Source organism: Myxocyprinus asiaticus, chromosome 13 (assembly GCF_019703515.2).
Source record: "Myxocyprinus asiaticus isolate MX2 ecotype Aquarium Trade chromosome 13, UBuf_Myxa_2, whole genome shotgun sequence".
NCBI classification, from domain to species: domain Eukaryota; kingdom Metazoa; phylum Chordata; class Actinopteri; order Cypriniformes; family Catostomidae; genus Myxocyprinus; species Myxocyprinus asiaticus.
The window spans coordinates 5,009,511-5,024,654 of NC_059356.1; the positions used below are offsets into that span (position 1 = coordinate 5,009,511).

The 15,144-nt window shown below is 38.6% G+C and overlaps 2 protein-coding genes across 4 annotated transcripts in view; one reads left to right on the top strand and one right to left on the bottom strand.

The window, feature by feature from the left end:
- Positions 1-15,144, top strand: part of LOC127450334 (gastrula zinc finger protein XlCGF57.1-like) — a 310,096-nt gene that overhangs the window by 99,911 nt on the left and 195,041 nt on the right. Inside the window, exon 1 of one of the 2 annotated variants that reach the window (XM_051714370.1) lies at positions 14,046-14,279. The exons of the other annotated variant lie outside the window; for it this stretch is intronic. Within the exon in view, the coding sequence (XP_051570330.1) occupies positions 14,198-14,279 (82 nt within the window). The 5' untranslated portion in view covers positions 14,046-14,197. Of the gene's footprint in view, positions 1-14,045; positions 14,280-15,144 lie in introns of those variants that run through there. 2 annotated transcript variants of the gene reach the window in all.
- LOC127450374 (gastrula zinc finger protein XlCGF57.1-like) overlaps positions 1-15,144 on the bottom strand; it is a 306,871-nt gene that overhangs the window by 18,065 nt on the left and 273,662 nt on the right. Inside the window, exon 1 of one of the 2 annotated variants that reach the window (XM_051714452.1) lies at positions 9,259-9,494. The exons of the other annotated variant lie outside the window; for it this stretch is intronic. Coding sequence (XP_051570412.1) covers positions 9,259-9,340 — 82 coding nt within the window. The 5' untranslated portion in view covers positions 9,341-9,494. Of the gene's footprint in view, positions 1-9,258; positions 9,495-15,144 lie in introns of those variants that run through there. 2 annotated transcript variants of the gene reach the window in all.

The following is a 15,144-nucleotide window of genomic DNA, read 5'->3' on the forward strand; positions in this document are numbered from 1 at the left end:
GGTATATGAATGGTCATCACAAAGCACTGACCTCAATCCGATAGACATTTTTTGTGGGCAGAACTGAAGAAACGTGTGCATGCAAGGAGGCCTACAAATCTGACTTAGTTACACCAGTTCTATCTGGATGAAAGGGCCAAAATTCCAGCAACTTACTGTGAAAAGCTTGTGGAGGGCTACCCAAAACGTTTGACCCAAGTTAAACAATTTAAAGGCAATGCTACCAAATACTAATGATGTGTATGTAAACTTCTGACCCACTGGAAATGTGATGAAAGAAATAAAAGCTGAAATAAATAATTCTCTCTACTATTATTCTGACATTTCACATTCTTAAAATAAAGTAGTGATCCTAACTGACCTAAGACAGGGAACGTTTTCAACGATTAAATGTCAGGAATTGTGAAAAACGTATTGAGTTTAAATGTATTTGGCTGAGGTGTATGTAAATTTCTGACTTCAACTGTACTTGGTGAATAAATTCAAATTCAATTTAATGAAGCGCAATCTACAATGAGCCTAATTTACATGGAAAGGAGGCATGTTTGTGTGGAAAGGAATGACAATGACTTCACGTAGCCTCAATACTGAAGACTGCACCTGCTAAAATAGATTGCGAGCAAATACCAAGCACACTGACTTCATGACTTCAACACAGTTGAGGGTTTTTAAAATCAGAAATGTATTAGTAAGATAGATAGAAGGGCATGTATATTATGTTTGTTTTTTAAATCTCTTTATTGTAATGCGTTCAAATCCATAAACTGTGATCTTTACTTCTACATTTAATTAAACGCTGTACTGCTCTAATTTCAATCATTGTTGTATCAATCTCTCTGAAACGTTTCTGAAAAATGATCAAATATGATATAAAAAAATTATGAAAATGTGAATAGAATATTAGTTAATAGTTATAAAAATAAAACCTAAACATAACTATTATGTACCTACCTGCAATGTTCATGGTAGGAATTGGTTCCCAAAAGAATAGCCAAACGGAACCAAATGCAAATGTTAGGGGAACGTTCTGTGTTTGCTGGGAGATTAAATTTAATTAAACTTTAAAACATGGAATTCAGCAAAATAATGACATATAGAAAAACAAAATTAAAGATTTCATAGGGCCCTACTAGAAGCAATATTTCTTAATTAAGAAACTCTTGAAGGAAACATGCAACTGTTTCAGTTCATTTACATTGATATTTAATTTTTTAAATAGACTAAAGCTGTGCCTGAAGGAGAGCTTGCGACTAATAAACAGCACTGGCCGTTCCTCCCCCCCCCCCCCCCCCTGCGAGAGCACCGTGCCCAGCCCCCTGTCAGATGCATCAGTCTGCAAAATAAAGGGGAGAGAGAAGTCAGGTGCATGTAAAAGCGGCCCCCCACACAGTGCGGATTTTACCTTAAGGAAGGCCTGTTGGCACGACTCTGTCCACTGGAATGGATCGGGAGCTGTTATGGCCTATTTTTGCTGTAGTGTGAAATTGATAGAGAAAAGTGAAATTATACTGAATTTGGTACTGAGTAATGAAATTTTGGTATTGTGACAACTCCATCACAAATATGAACGTTTCTTTTTCTTATCAGTATTTGTTTTCATTTTTGATTTTTTTGTTTGAATGAGGAGCAAGTGCTTTCACCAAGGTGCTTTGAATTTTTTTCAGCTAATCTAAAGAACTGTGCAGTTAACTGCATTTGGATTATTAAAATGGCTTGAAAGTGGTTCTTTACGCTTATTTTTTTTATTTAAAAAATCCCAGGGAAACATGCTCGTGGACCAAAGATTTCTCACCCTTTCCACCTCTCATGAGTTTGCATCCCTGATTTTTATTTATGTGAAAATCCAATCTACTGTAATACAGTGCATCCGGAAATTATTCACAGCGCTTCACTTTTTCCACATTTTGTTATGTCACAGCCTTATTCCAAAATGGATTAAATTCATTATTTTCCTCAAAATTCTACAAAAAATACCCCATAATGAAAACGTGAATGAAGTTTGTTTGAAATCTTTGCAAATTTATTAAAAATAAAAAACGAAAAAAAATCACATGTACATAAGTATTCACAGCCTTTGCCATGACACTCAAAATTGAGCTCAGGTGCATCCTGTTTCCACTGATCATCCTTGAGGTGTTTCTACAACTTAATTGGAGTCCACCTGTGGTAAATTCAGTTGATTGGACATGATTTGGAAAGGCACACACCTGTCTATATAAGGTCCCACAGTTAACAGTGCATGTCAGAGCACAAACCAAGCCATGAAGTCCAAGGAATTGTCTGTAGACCTCTGAGACAGGATTGTATCGAGGCACAGATCTGGGGAAGGGTACAGAAAAATTTCTGCAGCATTGAAGGTGCCAATGAGCACAGTGGCCTCCATCATCCGTAAATGGAAGAAGTTTGGAACCACCAGGACTCTTCCTAGAGCTGGCCGCCTGGCCAAACTGAGCGATCGGGGGAGAAGGGCCTTAGTCAGGGAGGTGACCAAGAACCCGATGGTCACTCTGACAGAGCTCCAGCATTTCTCTGTGGAGAGAGGAGAACCTTCCAGAAGAACAACCATCTCTGCAGCACTCCACCAATCAGGCCTGTATGGTAGAGTGGCCAGATGGAAGCCACTCCTCAGTAAAAGGCACATGACAGCCCGCCTGGAGTTTGCCAAAAGGCACCTGAAGGACTCTCAGACCATGAGAAATAAATATTGAACTCTTTGGCCTGAATGGCAAGCGTCATGTCTGGAGGAAACCAGGCACCGCTCATCACCTGGCCAATACCATCCCTACAGTGAAGCATGGTGATGGCAGCATCATGCTGTGGGGATGTTTTTCAGCGGCAGGAACCGGGAGACTAGTCAGGATTGAGGGAAAGATGAATGCAGCAATGTACAGTAACATCCTTGATGAAAACCTGCTCCAGAGCGCTCTGGACCTCAGACTGGGGCAAAGGTTCATCTTCCAACAGGACAATGACCCTAAGCACACAGCCAAGATAACAAAGGAGTGGCTACGGGACAACTCTGTGTATGTCCTTGAGTGACCCAGCCAGAGCCCAGACTTGAACCCGACTGAACATCTCTGGAGAGATCCGAAAATGGCTGTGCACCGACGCTCCCCATCCAACCTGATGGAGCTTGAGAGGTCCTGCAAAGAAGAATGGGAGAAACTGCCCAAAAATAGGTGTGCCAAGCTTGTAGCATCATACTCAAAAAGGCCGCGCTGTTTCTCCCAGATGCAGTTGAAATTTAATATAAGCATAAATGCAACATTTCGAGCAAAATTATTGGTTGTTTTAGTGGAGTACATGTGTTAGTTCAGCTTTAGATGTGTGTGCTTGTCATACTGTCACCCTGCCTGTTAAAATCAAACAGACACACTGAGGAAGAGCTGTAAAGTTCTCATACTTGGGTATGTAATTGCTTTTTCAAGTTTTCCGATCGGACGGTTATTTCCTTTTAAATCCGCACGTAAGTTTAAACTTTTGTTTGGTGGGTGATTGACTGGTGAGTGGTCATGCTTCGCTGGGATGCATCAGGATGCCATTTTAAACCCCAAATGAAATGTGGTTTTTGACTACCTCTGTATATGTTTTTTTCCATCCAAAACATTTACACCCCATTTACAACTATATTTAGCACTGGCCATTTGCGATCGAATCATCCAAAACGTGTCTTATTACCAGCTGTAAACAGTCTAAAATGGCTGCAGCCAGTGCTAGGGAATGCTATAGAATGACTTCCGATGGAAGTCCCACCCACATTCCTTTCCCCAGTAAGACCCCCAGGAAAAGGTGGATATTTCACGAGTAAATTGCAAATAAACACTGTATTCCATATTCGTGGGGGAGATGTGGGAAAGAGGAAAGCGGCGATAGAAAGATGAATCACTGAGTGGACGAGCTGTTTTCCTAGGTAAGAATGCAGATACTGAAGTTGCAGTAAACATCACAATACTCTATGCCAGCGGTCACCAATTAGCGGACCGCGGTCTGGGTCCAGACCCTGGATTTGTTACATCCGGACTGCAAGACATCATGACAATGGTTGCCCCATGTCACTGTTTTTACACTTTAGGTTAGCAGCGCGACAAAACAACAGAGCTGCGTACACAGCAAGAGCTCCGGGGCATAGATAGCACTGATCTTTCAGTGAAAAAAAAAAAAGATCTTTAACAACTGGCTTTGAGTGTTTAAAATAAAAAAAATAAAAAAAACTGCTTTAGGAAACCACTAAAATCTCAACAAAAACTCAACAAACAAAAAAAAAACTTCCTAAAGCTCTTATGCCATTGTCTGCTACTAGTATGTTGTTGGACTAAGAGGGGGTAACTTAGGACTGTCCTCAGCTATTAATAAAGAACAAAAAAACATGGCACCTTTCCAACTTATCCACCACCTTACATGCCCCATGATGAACATCCAGAACCCCTGCTCAATCTAAACTGATCACTTGATCAGTGTCAGGGGCTCTGGAATTAAGCATTTTACAAAATGGCAGCTGGAGTACCTCAAACCGCATGTTGCTAATCATGCTGTACCCAATAAATCATGTAATTTAATCTATCTGTATTATTTTTTTGAACAATTCAGTTACAATAAAATGGTCATACCAGTGACATCATCTAAAAGCCTCAAATGAAATCATGAGACAAATGAAGAAATGTATAATAATTGAAAAGGGAGAGAAAACTTGTGCCTTAATTGACTGAACTTCAGCAATGTAGTAAATTATGTCAAACCTGGATATTTGGGGGGCCTGGGTAGCTCAGTGGTAAAAGAGTTTGCTAGTTCGCTAGTTCGGATCCATGGCGTGCTGAGTGACTCCAGCCAGGTCTCCTAAGCAACCAAATTGGCCCGGTTGTTAGGGAGGGTAGAGTCACATGGGGTAACCTCCTCGTGGTCGCTATAATGTGGTTCGTTCTCGGTGGGGAGCGTGGTGAGTTGAGTGTGGATGCCGCGGTGGATGGCATGAAGCCTCCACACATGCTGTCTCCGTGGCAATGCGCTCAACAAGCCACGTGATGAGATGCGCGGGTTGATGATCTCAGACGCGGAGGTAAATGGGATTCATCCTCCACCACCCGGATTGAGGTGAATCACTACACCACCGCAAGGACTTAAAAAAGCGCACTGGGAATTAGGCATTCCAAATTGGGTGAAAAAGGGGAAAAAAATCCCTCCCCCAACTTTTTTTTTTTTTTTTTCCAGATAAGGCTTTTTGTTAAGTGGTAACACCAGTGACATGCCTCCAGGGGAGAACTATTTCCATCAAATTATATACAATATTAATTTGGAATTTCATTTAGTTATGTCATCCATGCAATAAATGGGATATTGAGGTATACATTATTACATTTAAAATGGGGGAGAAATTAGTTTTTAAACGCAAAATTGAGCCATGAACCTCGATACATGACCTTGGGGACAAGCACTTTTATGGTACTTGGAATTTAGTATTATAAAAACAAATATTGCCTAATTCATGGCAGAAATAGGTATAATTGTTCAAAGAACATCTTATAAGTATGTGAATAAATTATGCCTAAACAGTGTATTTAAAGTGTATACTTTCTGTGAAGGCTGGGGACAGAAATGTGAACATTTCTGTAGAATGACCCTTATATTCACATTTTATTATACAATATTAGTAGATTTATAAACCATTGTACATTTATTTTGTCAGAAAACTGGAGGAAAACCCCAAAATGGAGTTTGTAATGCTGTGATTAGAAACACCCATGTCGTCGCTTCACAGTACAGTAACTAAGTTTCCATCCACTTTTTGCACTGTTCTGTTATCGACAAAGTGAAAATGTGTAAAAGAAATGTTGCTGCAAATTGATGCCTCCTGCTCGTTTCCTTTCAAATGGCCTTTTACTTATAAAATGGTGTGCGTCATGATGTCATTCTTAAAAAAATAAAGAAAAAAAAACACTTTGTCACATAAGTTTTGGTTTAGCACAAAATAAATCTGTATCAGAAGATGACATAGAATTGGAGAAGTAGCTCGTCTGCATCTGGGATTATTAGAAGAAATTGACTGGAATACTTCAAAAAATACAACAGCACTGGTGGCATTAGTGAGCCTGTAATCTTATATTACACTACTAAATTAAAAATATGGACAATCTGTAACTTTATTTGTCCCTGCAGAAAATATGTTGTGAAATGCGGGGCTGCGGTGTCCGAACAACAAATAAAAACCTCAGCACTCCTCTTCACTTTGCTCAAATCACAAAATTTTGTGCTTGCATTATTTTCTAATTTTTCTAAAAAATAACTAAAAAAGACACGCTCCTTTTTTTCTTTTACATGAGTAAATAAACACTTGATAGCATATCATTGTTTCAATAAGATGTTGGAAAACACTGTCCACCTCATCCGAAAAAAAAAAAAAAAGAAAAAAAAACAACATCATCAAAACTTGGAATGTGTGAACGAATTTCAGTGTCTTTATTTAACTTTAATATAATATGACCCCATATAGCTCTGTTTTTTATGACTTTATCTATATCCGTACACTTGTTATGATTTATTTTTCTTCACTTAAGTTAATTACTCCCTTCGTATTCCTTTTCTCTCATGTATATTTTTATCTGTATATTAGCCAAAATATGTTGGCACTTTTGTTTAATCCTCTTGGTGCTGAATTTATTTATCTTTTTTTACCTTTTTTTGATTTTCACCCCAATTTGGAATGCCAAATTCCCAATGCGCTCTAAGTCCTCGTGGTGGCGTAGTGACTCGCCTCAATCCGGGTGGCAGAGGACAAATCTCAGTTGCCTCCGTGTCTGAGACAGCCAATCCGCGCATCTTATCACGTGGTTTGTTGAGCGCGTTACCGCGGAGACCTAGCACGTGTGGAGGCTTCACGCTATTCTCTGCAGCAACCACGCACAACTCACCATGTGCCCCACCGAGAGCGAGAACCACATTATAGTGACCACAAGGAGGTTAATCCAATGTGACTCTACCCTCCCTAACAACCGGGCCAACTGGTTGCTTAGGAAACCTGACTGGAGTCACTCAGCACACCCTGGATTCAAACTTGTGACTCCAGGTGTGGTAGTCAGCGTCTTTACTTGCTGAGCTACCAGGCCCCCTTTATTTCTATTTTTGTGTTTTCTGTTCTGAAAATTTGTATCTGTTATTGCAATACAATAAAAAAGAAGTGCGTCTTCTCGTTGGCCGACATCCACTTCAGACACTCTGAGAACTTAAACAACCATAAATAAGGCTTAAAGGCTGGACAGGGCTTTTTTTTTTTACTGGGTGTTTTGGTAAAACACGCCGTAAATTTACCGGTGTTATGGATCAACTGGGGATCATGTTAACTGGGGATGTGCGTGTGCATGTGAATCATTTTACTTGCCTTTTCAGCAGATTCGTTCAATGTGAATTGTCAATGAGCAAAGAAAAGACATTTTGCACATTATAAACAAAATGTTGGTATCATTATTAACCCGCTTTGTTTCATTGATGTTAACATGATCCCCAGTTGATCCATAACAACAGCTCGGGAACGTGCAGTCCATAACGAATCTGGAAAAACTTCCATCAAGAATAAATGTAATGTTTCTTTTAAAGAAATTGAGGAAAACTCGAGTGTTCCTCTCCATTATGCTGTTTGACGTGTCGACATCGGATTTATGATCTAAATTTAAAAGGAAAAATATTATGTTGACACTTTTTTATCAATAATTTGTGTTTCCATCAGCTTTATTTCGATGCGCTAAAACTTTTTTCACAAAAAATCCTTGGATGGAAACGTAGTTATAGATTGTAGTGGCCAAAATTTTTTTAGAAAAAGAACCCGTGTTCTGAAATATTTGGTTTTTAAGATTTTGAGTTGCACTGGGTGGAGTATACATGAATATTCATGAGTTTCCTGTTCCGTGTTAAAGCGACACTGAAAATATTAGTGCCTGCTTCCACGATCACAAAACCTGTTTTCAGAAAGAAAATAACGTTTCCCTTAGAAAAGCAATGGCTGTAATCATTGAATCAAACATACCATACTACAAAATCTATAAATTGTTGTGCACACATTAACATTAATAATATAAACAACGCTGAAACGTTATTTTCTTTCTGAAAACAGGTTTTGTGATCGTGGAAGCAGGCACTAATATTTTCAGTGTCGCTTTAACACGGAACAGGAAACTCATGAATATTCATGTATACTCCACCCAGTGCAAATCAATTTTAGGGCGTTTTCACACCTGGCTAATTTGGAGCGTTTGTTTCAGAACCTGGCACGTTTTCTCCCTTGGTTCGGTTCGTTTAGGCATATACAATCGTACTCGGATCCGCACCAAACAGGTGGTCTCGGTCCGATTGTATACGAACTCCGGAGCGGTTTACTTGAGGTGAGAATGCAAACAGACCCAACGGACCAAACAATATCTCTATAAAAACCATGAACATAACTGAGGGATCTTTGTAGAAGACATCTGTAGATCAGCACTTCTCTGGAATTCATCATCAAAATGTTGATATAGCCTTTTGGCGACTATATTATTTATAATTGCACGTTTAAAATAGGAGCTGTTTTATAATTCCTTAAGTAATTTTAGTACGATCTTTTGGATAGTGGCAGAACACGGGTAGTGTTTTTGACTTATACAGCTTTACTCTGCTGTTTGTATGTGTGTACGTGTGAGTGAGAGATCTGTGAGAACAGGCACGTTTCAATGGAGAAATAATGCAAAAGCAACTAATGACGGATAAAAATAACCATGATGGAAACTTTTCAACTCATATCCATCCGAGTGATGGATAATTTGTATTTGGAGCACAACCTCTAACTGGCGACGCTCAAATTCCCTAGAATTTTTAATGATTGACACATTTTGACAGGCAAATAATTTTAACCGGTATATCAATGGATGAGCTTAATCCTGGAACAGCGAACAAACATAGTGACCAATAAGGGGACAGCTTGCTCACAGGTGACTTTTATTGACATAGTTTTGGTCCGTTTTGAAATGTTGCCTTGTGAAAGCGAACCGAACCAAGAAGAAAATGCGACATTGTAACAGTTTAGTCCCCGTTTCGGAACAAAGCAAAGTCTACAGGTCTGAAAACGCCCACAGAGACACAGTATCCCAGAACACCGGCCGCGCATTGTTCATTGTCAATGCATGCAAGTCGCACATTTGCCTGTTTTTATGTGTTTTTCTCAGCTGCTCTGGTTTAATAAATACAGTCATCAAATCTGTTCAACTGTCTGAATGTAAAGAATGAAGAATGAACACCAACCTGTTTGTTCGTCAGTGTGTTCGGTTTTAATTCTGCATGCTTCTGGATAAGCCATATCTTCACTCTCCTCTTTAATAAACATCTTTACAACAGTGTCACACAGATTTCACTTGTTTCCTGGAGTTTTACAATTCTCCCGCCGAAAATAAACACTGGAAATAAAACTTGTGAAATCACTGAAGAAATAAAACAGATGAAAGTCACACATTTATTCTCATTCAGCGCGGGGAATATTCTTCTTCTTTAATGCCGAATCACAAACTAATAAGCGCATTATCGCCACCTACTGACAGCATGGGCCTGTCAGTAAATATGCAGTAACATTATATTTATATATATATATATATATATATATATATATATATATATATATTATATATATATATATATATATATATGTATTACACATAAGATTATGTCCATAAAATGTGGGTTAAATTTATATTTTTAATTATTGCAGATCTGCATTGAGGTTAGTGTTTACATTTTCTGGGTGATTTGACACTGTTTGAGATATAATCTGTGTTTTTCATGCGAGTGAGAAGAGCACTTCAACATAAATCTATCTCAACATAAATCTATCTCCGTCCACATCTTGATAAAGCCTATTTGTTAGCCTATATTCCCTCAGGGTTGTCATCCGCACAAACTGCTGAAACAATCTAACCAACATTAACATATAATTTAGTTTTCTTTAATTAGAAAGTAATTGAATGCTTTAACAAGTTTGTTACAAAAATGTAATTCATCGTAACTGACCGCATTTCTCCTGCTCTATCAACGCAGGGGCGGACGTGCATGTTCATTTTCTATGAGTTGGCAGGGACGCTTAAGTCATTGTCATGTCATGGTTCACAATGAAGTCAGATTACATTAGAGTGCGTTGGAAAATTGTACCAGACTGCTCAAACATTCAGTGACCCAACAAACACCGACTGAACATGTTGAATCTGTGAAAACAGACGCCAACGAATGCATTTGTTGGAGCAGTGTGAACTAGCCTTAGGAAACTTGATTTTGGTCAAAATGTGAAGTTGCTGTGTTTTGCCTTTGCACAGCAGAATAATCAATAATCTAGTCTCTAGAATTTACTCAGAATGGTGCCAAAAACAAAATAAAAACATCCAGTGAGCGGCAGTTCTGTGGATGGAAATGCCTTGTTGATGAGACAGATCAACAGAGAATGGCCAGACTGGTTCGTACTGACAAATTCAACAGTAACTCAGATAACCGCTCTGTACAATTGTAGCGAGAAGAATATCATCTCAGAATGCTATTCTGAGATTCGGGTTGTTGCTGTTTTTGCGGCATGAGGGGGACCTACACAATATTAGGCAGGTGGTATTAATGTTGTGGCTGATCGGTGTACATCAATCATAAACCATGTTCACATGTACATTATTCATGCCCAGCAGATTTTCCCTGTATATTGTATATTATTTTCATTTTAGCCTTTACACATGCTTGCAAACCATTTAACAGAATTGTCTTTAGAGCTATCTGATTTACTACACAATGAGAGAGTCAAATAAAAGTGCTTTTCAAGGCAACTGTTAATTTTTAAATGAACCAAAATAGAATTTTTTTTCTTTGTGTTCAGGTTGCACATAGTTGAAAACAGTGATAGCACTAATAATGTTTTTTCAAGGGAAAGTGTTTTTTTATTTTATTTATTAATTTATTTCGTTTTATATTGCCATTTGTTTCGGTTTAAAAATGAAAGATCTTTTTCTCACCCACATCTATCATATCACTTCAGAAGACATGGATTGAACCACTGGAGTTTGAAAACTTTGTTGCTGCTTTTATATCCTTTTTGGGCATTGAGATCTGGTCACCATTAACTTGAATTAACAATATTAAGCTTATATATTCTTCTTAAAATCTTCATTTGTGTTCTGCAGATGAAAGAAGGTCATACACATTTGGGACGGCATGAGGGTGCGTGAATGATGAGATCATTTTTATTTTTGGATGAAGGATCCCTTTAAGTTAAGGCTACTAAAAGGGAATACACTTTCATAGAATGTTTCAGGTTTTTTTTTTCTTTTTATTTCTTTTAAAAAGAGCATTTTGTATTAATTTTAACTTAAGAGTATTTTGAAATTACATTTTAAATCATTAAGTTTTAATAACCTTTTAAGTGTACAATAAAAAAGTACAACTCATTGGATTTATTGACTAACATACTAAAGCAAAATGAAGCAGAAATAGACTATAAGTGTTTAAAATGTTCAAGATGCACTATGTGGCTCAATTCAAAAATCAATTTATCAGCAATTAACCACAAACAAAGTCTTTCAAGCATGTCATTCCACTGTCGGCCATCTTTGGGACACTCTCGGGAAACTACAGTGCATCCAGAAAGTATTCACAGCGCTTCACTTTTTCCACATTTTGTTATGTTACAGCCTTATTCCAAAATGGATTAAATTCATTATTTTCCTCAAAATTCTACAAACAATACCCCATAATGACAACGTGAAAGAAGTTTGTTTGAAATCTTTGCAAATTTATTAAAAAATAAAAAAAATCACATGTACATAAGTATTCACAGCCTTTGCCATGACACTCAGAATTGAGCTCAGGTGCATCCTGTTTACACTGATCATCCTTGAAGTTTCTACAACTTGATTGGAGTCCACCTGTGGTCAATTCAGTTGATTGGACATGATTTGGAAAGGCACACACCTGTCTATATAAGGTCCCACAGTTAACAGTGCATGTCAGAGCACAAACCAAGCCATGAAGTCCAAGGAATTGTCTGTAGACCTCCGAGACAGGATTGTATTTAGGCACAAATCTGGAGAAGGGTACAGAAAAATTTCTGCAGCACTGAAGGTCCCAATGAGCACAGGTCTCCATCATCCGTAAATGGAAGAAGTTTGGAACCACCAGGACTCTTCCTAGAGCTGGCCGCCTGGCCAAACTGAGCGATCAGGGGAGAAGGTCCTTAGTCAGGGAGGTGACCAAGAACCCGATGGTCACTCTGACAGAGCTCCAGCATTTCTCTGTGGAGAGAGGAGAAACTTCCAGAAGAACAACCATCTCAGCAGCACTCCACCAATCAGGCCTGTATGGTAGAGTGGCCAGACGGAAGCCACTCCTTAGTAAAAGGCACATGACAGCCCGCCTGGAGTTTGCCAAAAGGCACCTGAAGGACTCTCAGACCATGAGAAACAAAGATTGAACTCTTTGGCCTGAATGGCAAGCGTCATGTCTGGAGGAAACCAGGCACCGCTCATCACCTGGCCAATACCATCCCTACAGTGAAGCATGGTGGTGGCAGCATCATGCTCTGGGGATGTTTTTCAGCGGCAGGAACTGGGAGACTAGTCAGGATCAAGGGAAAGATGAATGCAGCAATGTACAGAGACATCCTTGATGAAAACCTGCTCCAGAGCGCTCTGGACCTCAGACTGGGGCGAAGGTTCATCGTCCAACAGGACAACGACCCTAAGCACACAGCCAAGATAACAAAGGAGTGGCTACGGGACAACTCTGTGAATGTCCTTGAGTGGCCCAGCCAGAGCCCAGACTTGAACCCAACTGAACATCTCTGGAGAGATCTGAAAATGGCTGTGCACTGACACTCCCCATCCAACCTGATGGAGTTTGAGAGGTCCTGCAAAGAAGAATGGGAGAAACTGCCCAAAAATAGGTGTGCCAAGCTTGTAGCATCATACTCAAAAAGACTTGAGGCTGTAATTGGTGCCAAAGGTGGTTCAACAAAGTATTGAGCAAAGGCTGTGAATACTTATGTACATGTGATTCTTTTTTTTATTTTATTTTTTTTATACATTTGCAAAGATTTCAAACAAACTTCTTTCAGATTGTCATTATGGGGTATTGTTTGTAGAATTTTGAGGAAAATAATGAATTTAATCAATTTTGGAATAAGGCTGTAACATAACAAAATGTGGAAAAAGTGAAGCGCTGTGAATACTTTCTGGAAGCACTGTACACTATATGGCCAAAAGTTTGTGGACACCATATGTGCTTGATGAACATTTGATTTCAAAACCTTAGGCATCAGTTTCCCCCTTTGCTGTAATAACAGCTTCCATGTAGTAACATGGGTGCAGGGATTTGTTCCCATTCAGACACAAGGCTATCAGTGAGGTCAGGAACTGATCTTGGTCGATGGGGCCTGACTTACAGTTGCTGTTCCAGTTCACCCCAAAAGTGATCAGTGGGGTTCAGGTCTGGGCTTTGTGCAGGCCAGTCAGTTTCTTCCACGCCAGACACAGTAAACCATTTCTTTATGGACCTCACTTTGTTCACAGGGGCATTGTCATGCTGGAACAGAAAAGGGCTATCCCCAAACAGTTCCCACAAATTTGGAAGCACACAAAGCCCAAGCCATTACATAAAGAAACATTAAATTTTTTTCTTTACTGGATTTAATGGAGTAACCAAATTCGTTAATTAGAAGGGGGTGTCCACAAACTTTTGGCTATATAGTGTATTTCCAGTCATGACATTGCAGCTCCAATCTACTTGAATGGGAAAAGACCAAAATCTCAAAAACGGTTGGTCAAGAATACGATCAAATGGCAAATTTTGAATCAGCAGTAAAATCTGACAAACTGGTATAATAAATATAAATAAATGTACCCTTATATTGCGTTAAAAACCCATCTCTGCTAAATATCTCTGCCGCAAATTACTGTAACTGACTGTGTATTGTGATGTCCGTATGTGCGACAGACTTTCAGTAGATGGCGATAATGCGCTTATATATTTGTGATTCGCCATTAAACAAGAAAGAAGATGATGATGAAGAAGAAGGTTCTCCGCGCTGAATGAGAATAAATGTGACATTCATCTGTTTTATTTCTTCAGTGATTTCACAAGTTTTATTTCCAGTGTTTATTTTCGGCGGGAGAATTGTAAAACTCCAGGAAACAAGTGAAATCTGTGTGACACTGTTGTAAAGATGTTTATTAAAGAGGAGAGTGAAGATATGGCTTATCCAGAAGCATGCAGAATTAAAACCGAACACACTGACGAACAAACAGGTTGGTGTTCATTCTTCATTCTTTACATTCAGACAGTTGAACAGATTTGATGACTGTACTTATTAAACCAGAGGAGCTGACAAATAACCTTGTTAAACCAATAATGACATAAATATACAACATGATTTTCCAAGTGATCATGACTTTGAATTGCAAACATCTAGATTTGTCGGAGGTGCACAATCTATTGAAATATGGTTTGTGCGCGATTTTTCCACCAAAACGGGCACGAGAGTTTGTAATACATGGTTATTATTGTATAATTAAATGAGAATGTCCAGTATAATAATCAGTGGTGAAAATCTACTTGAGTAAAAGTATTGCTATTGAAGAACTTGAATATAATTTGAAGTACTGGGCAATAATATTACAGGTAAGAGTAAATATGTAATTCGCTGAAAAACTACTCAAGCAATTACTTTAACAGTTACTTTTATGAAAATTAAATATAGTTTACACACCTCCTGTTTTTTAGAACATTAAGACATTTTTGCCATTTTCTTCCTTTTTTTATTATTTATTTATTTTTACCAAGGATGCATTGACTTGATCAAAAAATACTGCCAAAAACATTAGTAATGTCACATATTATCATTAACGTTTGAAATAAGTGTTTTAAAGGTGGAGTGTATCATTTCTGCGCTTCTAGTGGCACCAAAAGGAATTACAAAAATGAAGTATGTTTTCAAACAACCTTTGCCAACACCCCTCAGACTCATCACACTCTGTCGCACTCTCTGATTCCCTATGAACAAATGGGCCATTCTGAATAAAAGATGATAAATGTTTAATGTCGTAATAAACAAGACCACTATAACATAAACACACCGGACAGAAAGCGTTGCAGTGGAATCGGCTTGTCCGA